Raw genomic sequence first — 15,463 nt, forward strand, 5'->3', positions numbered from 1 at the left:
GGCACATTTGTATAATTATTAGGTATAACTTTTGAGTATTAAGTTGCTGTGTGATGAATTTAGCGTAAGTTGTGAGATGACGCCATGAGTCAGACTGTTACATTGTTATACTATGATATACGTATAGTGACATCCTGCAACTTTAATTGAGTTGAAAAGCTAGTTTTGAGTGCAGTGATGGCTCGTGATTGGCTCCTGTATTTTAACAATTTGTAGTAGTTCTGAAGTAAAGGAGATGTCACAAGATTAGACTTTAGCCATACATTTGCTGCACTTTTACAAAAGTAAAAAAATATAAATATAAATAAATATATAAAAACGGCATCGAGAAGCGACAGTTTGATCCTGGAACTATTTCCTTTTCAATTACGCTCCATGGGGAAAAATTGCTATAAGCAACTGATTTTCTTTGATCTCAGAGGTTCCACTGTAATTTTCTCATGGGGGCTCTTTAAGAAAACACTTTTATAAAAGACCTCTATAAGAAGGAGTAAAAAAAAAATCTTGGATATGCTTGGATATGACATAAGCTGCACTACGGTGAAAAATTCCTGAGGGGATTTGTGCATGTGTCTGTGTGGTGCATGCCATGAATGCATACATTTACATGCTATTAATTTACAGTTCACCCATATGTGTGTTATCCATGTAGCCTAACGTTTAGGTTCTTACTGCAGGGATTTTCCGCAGCTCAATGTGATGAATGTGATGCTATTATCTTCCCCTCGCTTTACATTTCATTGCCTTTCAATTTTTTCAGTCAACAAATGTGTGGCACGGCGTAACACTGACAGCTCAATCTGTGACTTTTTTGTGTACCAGCAGATGCTTGTTATTTGTGTCGTAAGTCCCTCACAATGCTGTGGTTGAAGATGATAAAACGGCAATTCTTCTCTTTCGATGTTCGCAAGCAGATGGAATTGAACACGAGTCCCACTTTTGTATTTACATGGAAGCATTTAAACCGCTTTATACAGGATATAATCAGAACTTTGTAGCATGAGAACAGGAATAGGAAGTAATGACAAAGAAATGACAAGACACACTGCATCCATTCAAGAAGTATGCTGGAGCCTATCCCAGCTGACTTCGAGCGAGAGGCGGGGTACACCCTGGACTGGTGGCCAGCCAATCACAGGGCACATATAGACAAAAAACTTTTTACACACACAATTTTACACACTTCCAATACACTAATGTTGGACCTGTAAGACATAAAATTGGGATGCAGCATCCATCCGTAAATATGTTTTCTATGCCGCTTATCCTCACGAGGGACGTGGGTATGTTGGAGCCTATCCCAGCTGTCACTGGGGTGAGAGGCGGGGTACACCCTGGACTGGTCACCAACCAATCACAGGGCACATATAGACAAACAACCATTCACACTCACATTCATACCTATGGACAACATGGAGTCGCCAATTAACCTAGCATGTTTTTGGAAATAATGTTTGACCTGCATTTTCCACACACCACAGACAAACTACAAATAGACTACAAATCCAATGTAATCCTTCCCACATATAAATAATACAACTGTTTAGGTTTTGGCTAGTGCTATAAGAGCCAAGCTTGTACATGCAGATGAGCTCCAACAGGAAGTCAGAATATAATGTCTTGCAGGATGCTGCAGCATGGCCACGGTGTGATGATGTAACATATAATCACTCCAGTTACACAAACACATGAATATTTGATCTTGTGAGCCTTAAATAACATGAAGAAGCAGTCTTGACCCCATAATAATATCCATTTGGCAAGATGTAATATTTGCATGCGGACGCCATACTCAGGATCTTGGCAGGGAGTGTGTAGGATGGGCACTAGGGACATGAGCCAGACAGACATGGAAGTCTGGCATGGAGTCTTTATACTGGGCTTAGAACAAGGATCCAGATGGACGGACTATAGTGCTGCTCCCCAAAAACCTTTTGGACGACTATATCTGCTTCTTCAATTGTATTTTGGATATTCCTGCATCATTTAAGCAACAATAACAAAAGATAATATATATATATCTTTATATAAAAGATATAGGCTGCACGGTAGTCGAGTGGTTAGCACGTAGACCTCACAGCTAGGAAATCCGAGTTCAATCCCACTCTCGGCCATCTCTGTGTGGAGTTTGCATGTTCTCTCCGGGTTTTCTCCGGGTACTCCGGTTTCCTCCCACATTCCAAATTGGAACATTCATAGGTATGAATGTGAGTGTGAATGGTTGTTTGTCTATATGTGCCCTGTGATTGGCTGGTGACCAGTCCAGGGTGTACCCCGCCTCTCGCCCAAAGACAGCTGGGATAGGCTCCAGCACCCCTTGCGACCCTTGTGAGGATCAATGAATGAATAAAAGATATATATTTATATATAAATATATATATACATATATCTTCTATATAGCTTCTCTGTTCATGCACACACACCTACATTACAGACATTGCATATATATGTATATAAGCTATATATTTGAACACTTTTCATGTATTTCTTGTAATTATCATTTGTATACTAAAGAAAATATCATGATACTTTGTTATTCCAAGACGCTTCAGTGTACACGGCAATATGTATTCTAGGCCATATCTCCCATCCATAATGTACAGTATAGGAGAAAGTAGTTTGTCTGCTCAAAGTAGAACTGAAACATCATCCCTCTTTTGGAGCCCTCACTCTGAACTACTATAACCCACGCCGTACGCGTCTCCAATAAAAGTGGGACACACCGACAGTAAAACAAAGGTTATTTTTCATCATGTTCACTGTGATATTTTTATACCAGCGGCGCTCTCTGGGCTGTCTGATTTCTATCTTTTATTGTGGCAGTCAGAGAACCTGATTTCCTTATCATTTCTCAAGCTAAATAAAGACTGATAGTGATAGACATGTCACATTTCAGTAAGCACTTTATGACACTATATTCTCAAGGGGACAAGGCCTTTGACATGAAATGAGTAGTCAGTGTGCAGCTTGTATAGCTGGAGAGGTTGGTACTTGTGTGCATTTCGTGTTACAATGTTTTGGGTTAGGTTTTGTGGTTATGATGCACTCCCATAATTGATTAAACTGTACAATAAACAAAGAAAGAACTGCTTACCGTGTATGCATACAATTAATAAATATGTAGTCACGCGTTGCCAGATGGTGTCTTTGCCATCACAAGAACGGATCTAATACTATGGAACGGAGAGTGATATCTAAGTAGCATATTTGTCTCACGAGGAGACCGTCTCTCCTGCCCTTGCAACACCCCTTCCAGTGTGCAAGACAACAATACGGATACAAGTAAGTAAGAATGCGCCATTTATCATTGATAAATGCCTCGCAATGGCGATCACCTGTGGCTCGAACTATTGCAGCCTGTAGCGGTCCCTTGGGTATCCTCCCTGGCTCCAAACAAACATGTCTGCAGTGTGAAATTTATTTGTGAGAGTGATGTAAAATTAGCATCCGACAGCACATGTCACAAAAATATCTTGCGGGGGTAGCACATTAAAAAGCTTTAATGCAGGGGTCTCAAACTCAATTTACCTGGGGGTCACTGGAGCTAGGGTCTGGGTGAGGCTGGGTGAACATAAAACAAAAAAAAAAGAAAAAAGTGTCTTCAATGCTTTTGCTTCTGCTCTACACTCCACTTTTTCAGTGCTTTGGTTCCGGTTTTCCACAAGAAAAGCTCTGAGAAAAGCAAGAAATCTTCTCAAATATAAATTTTTTTATTTACTACACAAAATAAGATGAAAAAATACATAAATCAAAATAAAGAAAAAAATCAATCAGTAATAAATAAATAAAATAATAATAAAACAGCAAATAAGAAAAACTCAAGAAACCACATATAGTTGGTGGGTAGAGAAATTATTTAAATTATTGAATTAAAAGATGGCTGGATATTCTCCGTCAGCAGAATTCATGCCTCCATTTATCACAGCAAGTCTTCCAGGTCCTGAAGCAGCAAAACAGCCCCAGACCATCACACTACCACCGCCATATTTTACTGTCTATATATGATGTTCTTTTTCTGAAATCTGGCGTTTTTGCCCAGTGTCTTTCTTATGGTGGAGTCATGAACATTAGCCTTAACGGAGCGTAATCTTAATTGGGCAACCACTCCTGGGAAGGTTCTTCACTGTTCCATGTTTTCTATTTGTGGACAATGGCTCTCACTGCAGTGTGCTGGAGTCCCAAAGCTTTATAACCTTCAGGTGTAATAAAACAAGTTATGTTTTTTCACGCCTTTAATAATTAAGTTTAATTTAAAAACTGCATTTTGTATTCAGTTGTATAATATTTTAATTTGGTTGATGATGATTTGACAAACATGCAAAAATAAGAAATCACGGAGGGGGGCAAACACGTTTCCACACCACTGCATGTTCTCTTTAAATGTGTTTATGTCTAAATGAAGGTGATTTCATTGTTCCTTTTTCATATATAGCCAATAGCTAGGGTGCAGCACACTATTTGTCATAGTATTGTCAAAATAGCGAGCAACACAAGGGTGTAGCAACATAATTGCCGTCATTTTAACACTGGTCCAAGTGTTGTGTTCACATTTGAGTTCAAATGTTGAGTTCAAACTGAACCGCACCACAGTTCACTTGCAGGTGGACTAAAACCCATCTATCAAGCGATCTCGGTCCACTTGCTTTTTGTAGCTGAACCAAACACGACACTCTTAAACCATACTCAGCACTACCTTTGCATCACTCCACAGTCAGAGTTGTTAGAAAAACACTATTTGTCTTTAACTCTCCTAGAATCCAACACTCCACACCAGCGAGGCACTCATGTAGAAAACCATTCTGCATTTCACAGCCGTCAAAGGGAGCTTCTGAGCAATTACTTTTGATCACAGCCCAGTTGGCCCGGACGCTGTTTATCCGTGTTGGCGGGGGAATTCAACGGGACAGCAAAGAGAGACAGAGAGAACGGGTATTTCCTTTTCATGCCTTTGCTAGCACATACGTCTCCCCAAAGACAAGCGGTATGATGGCCCACTGCTCATGTTAATTAACACATAAGCCTGTTGAAGTTAATTAAAAAGCAGGCAGACATCAGAAGAAGATCACACAGAGTAGAGCTATCTATTGCGATGCATCAGAAGATGCGGATGAATCCTGTGAGATTTATTTTGAACATTAGAAGTAGTTTCAATGAAGCAAATGTACTTTTTTCTTTGTACGTGCAGTTTCAAAAACGGACATTCATTCATTCATTTTCTACCGCTTATCCTCACGAGGGTTGTGGGGGTGCTGGAGCCTATCCCAGCTGTCTTCGGGCGAGAGGCGGGGTACACCCTGGACTGGTCGCCAGCCAATCACAGGGCACATGTAGACAAACATGTAGACAAACCATTCACACTCACATTCATACCTATGGACAATTTGGAGTCGCCAATAAAGCTAGCATGGATGGGGAAAACTCACATGCAAACATCACACATAGATGCCCAAATGGGGGAATCGAACCCAGGTCTCGTAGCTGTGTGGCCTACGCACTAACCACTCCTCCACTGTGCAGCCGTAACATGTTTATTGTCTTTAAAATCAATGGTGGTTAGTGGTTAGCACGCAGACCTCACAGCTAGGAGACAAGGGTTCAATTCCACCCTCGGCCATCTCTGTGCGGAGTTTGCATGTTCTCCCCATGTATGCGTGGGTTTTCTCCGGGTACTCCGGTTTCCTCCCACATTCCAAAAACATGCTAGGTTAATTGGCGACTCCAAATTGTCCATAGGTATGAATGTGAGTGTGAATGGTTGTTTGTCTATATGTGCCCTGTGATTGGCTGGCGACCAGTCCAGGGTGTACCCCACCTCTCGCCCCAAGACAGCTAGGATAGGCTCCAGCACCCCCGCGACCCTCGTGAGGATAAGCAGTAGAAAATGAATGAATGAAAAATCACCCATGCGTCTGCTTCTACTGCTGCTTGAAGCATTGACATGACACTAACACATATCCATGTTATGTTGGATGATAAACATGAGCTAAAGCCACACAAAAAGCTCAGATTTGCCAATCCACACACCAATGAATCTCTTGTCTGGCCGGAGTTTTCCAAAAAAACTCAAAATAAAAACTTATGCACTTACTTCATAGGTTTGAACAGAGCCTGTCCGTAGTTCTGGAACGTCATGATCAGCTTTAGTTGGGTGCCTCCTGATTTCATAGCTGCAAAAGACAGAATTTATGTACATATGTCAAAAAGCATGCAGATCCACACTCTAAAAAGAGTCTTGCATGAATGTAATCACAAGGCAATCAAATCTGCTGACCACAATGAGCAATCACAGCGTAATTGTCATATATTCTGGAAAAAGTATACTTGCAGCATTATCCATGGGTGGGGAAAAAGACCAAAAAAGCACTATGAGCAATGTTTTGACACAACAAAATAAAGTAGCACAGGCAGACATCTTTGTATTTATGATTAAAAGTGAAAGCGTATTCCTACTTTCCTACTTCTTTTCAGACATGTTGAATTGTGCAACTGTAATCATGTGATGTTGCTTAAACCTGTTAAGTGTGTCCAAAACAAATAAAACCAAGGCCATGACCAAATCACATGAAGGATATCAAATGGCACTGCCAATCACCATTTACACCTGAAGGCACCACAAACAGCAAAAACCAATAAAAACATTGACAAAATGCTCATCATTTTATTATGTTTACCTGCTCAGTTTAATAAAATCCAATACAAATGCTGTTTGATTTTTTAAAATGAATTCAACAATAAAATCAGCTTGAACAGACGAGCCACCTTTGCTTTTGACAAATTAAACATTTAATCACAATCATAGCAATAATAAGCAATCTACTTCAGTCTCAGAAATAAGGTTCTTCTAAATGGCTGCCTATTTGGCTCTTAATGGACAGGCTTTGGGGGATTTGCTCATTTATTACAGCGCATTAACTCGAGCGTCTCACGGCACTGCGCTGCTGGCGAACTCCTGTATCCAAATAAACCCCCCCCCTGCGGAGAACCCACTTACTATCCCACCACCTAGCATGCATGAGCTGTCTTTTATTGTCTCTTCTCTCTCTTGCACACTTGGTTTGCATGCACACTTCAGCCTTTTATTACAACTTCTTGGGTCCCAGAGGTCCAATCGCCACTGTCAATTTTCCCGCTCAGACAGATGTTCGCATTATGCATGTGCAGTTGCAGCCAAAATATTCATACCATAGCCAAATTGTAAGGTATTGGATGGAACGGTGCAACCACATAACATGCTTTTGTTGTACTATGTAACTGTTCATTCACATATAAGACAGTTGAGACAAAGACAATACACAACCTGGTCTGTACCTCTTTGGATAAAACATATAACATACTACATAGATATAAAATCTAACCAGACAGTTTGTGTATTATGTCCAGTTAGCATTTGCTATCAAACATTATCATATTAATTAATTCATTCATTCATTTTCTACAGCTTATCCTCATGAGGGTCGCAGGGGTGCTGGAGCCTATCCCAGCTGTCTTCGGGCGAGAGGCGGGGTACACCCTGGACTGGTCGCCAGCCAATCACAGGGCACATATAGACAAACAACCATTCACACTCACATTCATACCTATGGACAATTTGGAGTCACCAATTAACCTAGCATGTTTTTGGAATGTGGGAGGAAACCGGAGTACTCTGAGAAAACCCACACATGCACGGGGAGAACATGCAAACTCCACACAGAGATGACCGAGAGTGGAATCAAACTCGGGTCTCCTAGTTGTGAGGCCTGCGTGCTAACCACTCATCCGGAATTGAAAATGATTATGCACAAAAACAATGCAGCCAAGTTCAAGGCAACATATTCAAAAGGTTTCGTCAATTTATATGTTTTTATACGTGTCTTTTACGTGATTTTGTGTGAGAGGCACACATAGGTGATGATGTAACTTCACAATAGAAGAAATTATGTTTGGTGCAGTTTAAACGGCCACATCTTGGCAGAAGTGCATTTTATAAGAGCTCAGCATCTCTCATGTAAAAGAGCGCCCCACAGCAACCATGAACTCAAAAAGCATAGAGCCGTGTAGCGTTCAAGAGGTTAAGCATTGAAGAGGAATTTATTTGTGTTTCAAACGCATGCGGGCACAAACACAGTTCAGTTCCAAATGTCCATTTATCCACTATTTTATCTAGTTTCATCTTTGTTCTTGTATGTACCATGTTTATAGCAACAGAACACCATATTCTCAATTTGAAGTCTACATAACAATAATTATGTCTTTGTGATGCAACTGAACTGGCGACCCCGCCTCTTGCTTGAAGTTGGTTCGCTCCTCAACTACCCATTACTTCTGGGTAAGTGTCTCAAGGCAATACATTTGAAAGTCCATCTTCTGAAAGGAGATTTGCAGTTCAAAGCATTCCAGTAAACAGTGCAGCAGACAGCAAACACTGCACATTAGGAATTACTTAAAGGGGACCTATTATGCTTTTTCCACTTTTCTGACCTATAAACGTAGTTAGAAGGTTTTATTGTCGTGTTAAACCATGCCAAAGGTTCAGATAATGAGGTTTGCGCATTTGGAAGTGAGTCCTGATAGAAGTTTGGGATGGCTCAAAACACTCGGTTTCAGAAGGCGTGGTAAAACTGCCCCTTTGTGATGTCACAGAGGGGCGGGCTTCCTTATATGGTTCATAATTAGGAAGCCCTTTGGGGCTTGCCCGGAGGAGGGTCGTGGGCGGAATAATTTAAATTAAATACAGCTGGAATAGGTGCAGATTCTGGAGAACCTAAAAAGTTTACTGTGTCGGTTATTGTGTGTAGCTGCTCTATAGGAGTCCACAAAATGAGCTTCTCAGTAAAAGTACCATTTTATAACCGCACTACAAAACAACAATAACCGGCACCTACAAATATTCTATTTATAGGATGTTGATGCCTCTGGGACCATACAGTCAACTTTGAAGAAAAGCCATGAGGTCAACTCACGAAGCAGATTTATTGAAGTCAGGTCAACTGGGATGATGCTCTTGTGTAGCTTCATTAAGTTTGAAGATTAAGCCCTGCCACAACAATGCATCCATAAACCCTGCCTGAAGTATGTTTGAACAATGCGATTGTAAGCCACGAGTGACCTCAATTCAATGCTCTGTGCTGCTCGCTTTATGTTTTTAATAAAATAAAAAGTACCTCGGCGGTGGAAAAATTTCCCGCAAATCTCTGCTTATTGTTTCCCCGCTCGCATGCAACGACATGACATCAGCATTAGTAAACTTGGACAAGACACTCTCCAACAGCCCATCTGTTTTCATATTAGACAGATAATACATGTGTTTCTCTTGACCCATAATCCATCTTTCGCTACACAAATTAATCATGCCCTTCTGCTTCTTCTTCTCCTCCGAGCATCCCCCTTGCCCGCACCGTCACATCAGATTCACGCTTTACGCCGCAATGATAAATCCACCTGTGTCGCGTCACCAGAAGTGCGTGTATGATTTATGAGCCTCACCCAAGCCTGAACAAAAGGCCGCCTGTGCAGACAGAGACACTCCGGGGCAGAGAAAGCAACATTAACCCCTCCAGCCGGAGGAAATGCTGCAACTTTCTGTCTTTGCTTTACACTTTTGGCGAGACGGATAAGTGGTGCATAGGTGTAAAATTCATGTAAATAATTAGGGGGTGAAGACGCTTTTCGTGCAAGCTTGCAGGCACTCGCTAGACTGCATTTTTACAGGCATGATTCAACACAAATGAATCATTTGTTAATTTTCTATACCGCTTATCTTCACAAGGGTCATGCTGGAACCTATCCCAGCTGTCTTCGAGCGAGAGGCGGGGTACACCCTGGATTAGTCGCCAGTTTGGGATGGCTCAAAATGCTCGGTTTTAGTGGGCGTCGGAAAAGTGTTCTTTTGTGATGTCACACATGCCTAATTTTTAATTAATCGATTATATTGACCATCCACACCACATCCACAACATGTGACTTATGGAAGCAACTCAATCAATAATAGGTGTGTTAATCCCTTGTTTTTTGGTTAATTGGCTCCAGGAATGACCGTAATAAGTGAATTCCTGGTAAGTAAGATTTCTTTCTTTATAAATAACTAGTTTATTTCATTCAAAATGTGGTTTCCTAACATTAGAGCCTGCTACACATGAAATAGCACCCACATATTCACCTGTAAACTGATATTACCCAATACAGTACATAAATCAGACAAAATAACCAAATTAAGACAAAAATAGTGCTTATGTGTGTTGCAATAATGTGTTACGGATGTGTGACTGGGAACTCAGGGGTTCAGAGTTAATCTTACATAATCTAATAATAATGATTAAGTAAGATTACATACTCATTTATTAGTGATGAGTACCTATATATATTATCGTGAAAAATGCATTTTTTAAAAGTGTGAGGCATGTTTAAGAGAGAAAATGATGGTCCTGGAGGTGAAATAAATCTAATAATAACAACACTTTTATCGCAAATGTTGATCCGAAATGAGAGAACATCAAAATCCACCCTTGCAGAATGGTATGGAGGGGGAAGAGAAGCGAGGAGGATGTCAAAAATAAAAAAAACATCAAACTTTAAGACATCAATTCATTATCTACCACCTGAAATGCCAGCATTGCTACATCGTCCAGGGCCCGGGGCTTGTTCCTATTGCCGTGGTTTTTGAAAATAGCAAAATGTTTGGTGTCGATGAACTAAGGGCTAACTAAAAGTGGGGCCCTGTGATTTCCACGTTAATGAAATGGCGGATGGTATTGTAGAAATGACTAATATGGATGGGTGGAGCTCAGTGGCTTTTGCAGCACCAAAATGGAGCACTTGACTCGCTCATGCTAGCCCACCTACAGCACAGTATAGGTAATCTCGCCTCATTGGAGGTTTTTTTTACATTTATATCAGAGCCATGTGTAAATGTTATTGGATTATTGTATGACATCAGAATTATTGTGCACGCCTACAAAAATGTATATATAATTAATTACTTGCATATTTTCATCGGTGGCTACACAGCGGTCAAGTGGTTAGCGCACAGGTCTCACAGGAGACCTGAGTTCAATTCTGCCCTTGGACATCTCTGTGTGTAGTTTGCCTGTTCTCCCCATGCATGTGTGGGTTTTCTCCGGGTACTCCGGTTTCCTCCCACATTCCAAAAACATGCTAGGTTAATTGTCCATAGGTATGAATGTGAGTGTGAATGGTTGTTTGTCTATATGTGCCCTGTGATTGGCTGGCGACCAGTCCAGGGTGTACATCACCTCTCGCCCAAAGACAGCTGGGATAGGCTCCAGCACCCCCCACGACCCTCGTGAGGATAAGCGGTAGAAAATGAATGAATGAATGTTGGTCACGTGACGGCAACAACAAGGCAGTGGTGAGTCAATGACGACATTGATCTCGTAGAGCGTTTTTAGATCAAATTCTGGATATCCCCAAGCTGGGATAGGCTCCAGCACCCCCGTGACCCTTGTGAGGATAAGCGGTAGAAAATGAATGAATGAATTTTCGTTTTCCCGGATGTAAACACCCGTAAAAAGTGGAGATCTATTTTATCTAGAATGTCTGAAGCGCGGCCTGGGGGGCATTTGCAGGCTGTAGTAAATTCTAAATATATAATTGAACAAAAAAACTGCAGTAAATAATGATAAATGTATTGAGAACAATTAACAATGTTGATTCACTAATAATAAAAGTCTTCTATAGCATAACACAGAGCTGAGATGCATGCTTTTTTTCTTGCCATATATTGGATTGCTTTTTAGCTTAAAATAAAATTAACACTTCCAAAATGTGTTTTCCATGATGTGGCCCTCGGTGGGAAAGTTCAGTCACTCCTAAAGACATCCCAAAACTTCACCTCAATCCTTTCCAGCATTGTTCTAACCCAAGACGGATTGCTCATATACCTTTACTCAACAGTCTCCTGTAACTGTAACTTCTACTTCCTCTGACCAACAATGGCGTGACTATCAAGTGATCCTGAGAGACTCACCCACGCTGGTGATCTTCTGGTTCACCAAGTCCTTGAGCAAGGCATCCAGCACTGGATTGTGTCTGGCGTACAGCTCGTAGCGGTTGATCCCGATGTGGAATCGCAGCCAGTTTGGGTACGACTCCGCGGTGGCTTCGGCTACCGGTGAGTTTTCCTCCTCGTCGTCCTCCTCCTGGTCGTTGCCACCTTCATTGGGCCTGGAGGAAAGCGGATGATTGAGAGGAGAAGATACTGTTTGAATGAAGCACAATCTAATAATACAGCAGTATGATGAATCAGAAGTAGCATGACCGGAAAGAGGATGTCATGACAACAGGAGAAATGAATGCGTGCTACTATTACTACACTTTTATGACGCTTTCTTCTATTTTGCCATCAAACATCCTCACTTGCCACAGAGTAGAATTACTCCAAAAGAGTCTCATTTTATGTGTACATTAATACAATATAACCATTTCACCTTTGACCTAATATTTGCAATCCTAACATTTCCTGCTCAGACAAAGAAAATGAAAGACATAAAGATCAACTACCCCCCAGATTAAACCGTTTTTAAATTAAATTTTGACATTTGATAGATGTACAATAGTAATGTAGGTACAGTAGATAGAAAGATATAGTTGATAAATACCATTCTTGGTTGCCAGTTGCTCTGGGATAAAATCTGATGTCAGTGTTGACATTAAATAAAGTGTCCCCGTCCGTAAGACCCGGAAGTCCAATCTTGTACAAAGGATGCTGAAAGAGAGCCGACAGTCGCGATGCAACGGCTCCATTCACCGCCCGACCCCCGTTCGCCTCTCCAATCAGCGGCTTGTGGTCCTCAGCCTTCCCGCCTGACACTCCCAACCTCCGGGGAGCCTCCACTTTGTCCCCGACGGCGGTGCTCTTTTCCGGTGACGTATGGTTCGAGTTGGGCTCGCTACTGAAATCCTGCAGGATTCTGAGCGTGTGTTTGTTGGGCCAAGAACCGGCTTCGGCCCCCGACCTGGCGCGCTGCTTAGCCCATCCTTGCGACTCCGCGCCGGCGTGGTGGGCGCACTGGCAGCCGCTATCCGCGCCGTCCGTTCCCGATGCTCTCTTCTCCAGTTTGGGCAACAAGTCTATCATAATGTGCACGGTGCATGCCACCAAAAACACCATGAGGAGTAAAAGTCTGAATTTACGAAACATGATCATCTTTTTGATGTGTTTTGTGTGTGTGTGCACACAAAAGCTTCACCTTGCAGCAGCTTAAATGTTAAAAAAGTCCAGCGTGTGCTCCTTTTTTTCTTATTTGAACGAAAATAGTCCAAAGAGTTCATGGACATCGTGAATGGTCACATCTTCATCCATTGTGCAAGTTAAAAGTCAAATAATCATTAAAAAAAGAAAATTTATATGTAAATATACCGATATAGTCCACACAATGAAAGCTGGCAGTTGTTTTGGATAAAAAATATTCCTGGTGATAAAGCCAAAAAAATGGTGATCCGTTTGGGTGCCACCTGGCCGGAATCAGCGACGCGGAGCCCGGCCGACAGGTGCGAGCATCCCGGCCATCGCTGGAGGTCTTCCCGCTGCCTTGTCTCTCCTCCAAGTGTGCATCCTCCGTGGGTGTGTGCAATAATACAATCGAAGCCCGGTGGAGTCCAGCCTCGGTGGCGTCATGAGGAAGCGATTGGCTGCACAACATGCAAGCAGCGCTTGTGACATGCACGTCGGAGCTTGCAGACAGGAAACCCTGAAAGGGTGCAACGCCATCATTCGCCACCGGGGAGCGCTAATACTAGGAGTGAATTTACTAGGAGGTGAAGATACAGTACTGTATAGAGTACTGTATATCCGCTTGTTTCCTTTGCAGTGGACAACGGTAAATAGTGCCAAATAATGATTATTTCATCAATGATCTTTTCTCAGTTTACCTTTACTTGCCTATATTTTATATATAGTATTCCATTTTACAGCTGTAAAAATGCAAATTAATAAAAAATAAATACAAATAAATTAATAAATAATAAATAAAAAAGCAAAAATTCAACACGCAAGTTGAATTTTTGTCGGTTGTGCAATTAGTACTTGGAATAGCTCAAAACACTCGGTTTTAGAGGGTGTCGCAAAACTGTTCTTTTGTGATGTCACACATGCCTAATTTTTTTAACAATCACTTAATCGATTATAATGACCATCCACACCACATCCACAACCAGTGACTTATGGAAGCAACTCAATCAATAATAGGTGTGTTAATCCCTTGTTTTTTTGGTTAATTGGCTCCAGGAATGACTGTAATAAGTGAATTCCTGCTAAGTAAGATTTCTTTCTTTATAAATAACCAGTTTATGTCCTTTTAAATGTGGATTCCTAACATTATTAGAGCCTGCTAGACATGAAATAGCACCCACATAGTCATCTGTACACTGATATTACCCAATACAGTACATAAATCAAAGAAAATAAGCAAATAAAAAAGACATAAATAGTGCTTATGTGTGTTGCAGTATGTTTTCATACATGCAAGATGTACTTCATCGCCTTAGTTACACACATGCATTTCTGCATTATTGGTGAATTTGTTGCATCCACCACCCTGATCATTTTCTATGAAAAGGTAGTAGCAATAGGTCCTCATGTCCACTGTGGAAGACGTTGGAAAAGTGTGTTCAATATTTGTTGGCAAGCATAAATAGACACAAGGAAATGTATCATATTGCTAATCTGCAACAGTGACGTTCGGTGAGGGTGATGATTGGTGAGGTAATGACTCCTTTAGAGTCTATTTGGAGAAGTTTTGAGCTTGGATCGATTTTTATCCCTCATTTATCGCTGTTAATTGGTTTTAATTCCTTATTTATAAATTGGATATTTTCGTAGTTAGAGCATAGATAACCTATTCACAGGTTTTTTAACATTAGAGCCCTCTGTAGATGAAATAACACCCCTATAGACACTTTTACACTGGTATTACCCAAAGAAGGTATTATAAAAATAAGACATACTGTAATATAGACTCACAAATGTAGCATCGGCAGAGTTCCTTGTTGCTGTTTCGTGTTTTTACTTCTGGGACTTCTTGGTGGGTAATGTAATATGGCTGACACCCACTGACCAGTGAGGAATACTACATATTAATGTGTCTCAATGCATTTTCTGAAAGTCTTATATTTGTATTTTATTACATTTAGTAATTTTTATGCTTGAAGATGCTTCATGTAGGCCAAAAAGGAGACTTATTATGCTATAAATGTAGTTAGAATGTTGTATTCTTGTGTTAAACCATGTCAAAGTGTCAGATAATGAGGTTTACACATTTGGTAAGTAAGCCGTAAAAGAAGTTTGGAATTGCTCAAAACTTTCAGTTTTAGAGGGCGTGGCAAAACTGTTCTTTTGTGATGTCACAGAGGGGAAAGGCTTCCTTATGGGTGTTTCTGTAGGCGTGATACGCAGTCTGCCGAGTTCCCACAAGCTCTGCTTCTCTGTTTACGAGAACAGGCAGAAGTCATTGGAGTTGGTGAGTCC

The 15,463-nt window shown here is 41.1% G+C and overlaps 1 protein-coding gene across 1 annotated transcript in view; it reads right to left on the minus strand.

Annotated features, from left to right (window-relative positions):
• Nucleotides 1-13,570, minus strand: part of fam20ca (FAM20C golgi associated secretory pathway kinase a) — a 38,432-nt gene extending 24,862 nt beyond the window's left edge. Inside the window, exons 1-3 of the mRNA XM_058049022.2 lie at nucleotides 12,597-13,570; nucleotides 11,966-12,162; nucleotides 6,089-6,167 (exon numbers count right to left, since the gene is read on the minus strand). Coding sequence (XP_057905005.1) covers nucleotides 6,089-6,167; nucleotides 11,966-12,162; nucleotides 12,597-13,144 — 824 coding nt within the window. The 5' untranslated portion in view covers nucleotides 13,145-13,570. The remainder of the gene's footprint in view (nucleotides 1-6,088; nucleotides 6,168-11,965; nucleotides 12,163-12,596) is intronic.
• Between the last annotated feature and the right edge of the window lie 1,893 nt (nucleotides 13,571-15,463).

This window comes from Doryrhamphus excisus, linkage group LG16, assembly GCF_037039965.1.
Source record: "Doryrhamphus excisus strain RoL-2023G ecotype Guam linkage group LG16, RoL_Dexc_Guam_v1.1, whole genome shotgun sequence".
Classification (NCBI taxonomy): domain Eukaryota; kingdom Metazoa; phylum Chordata; class Actinopteri; order Syngnathiformes; family Syngnathidae; genus Doryrhamphus; species Doryrhamphus excisus.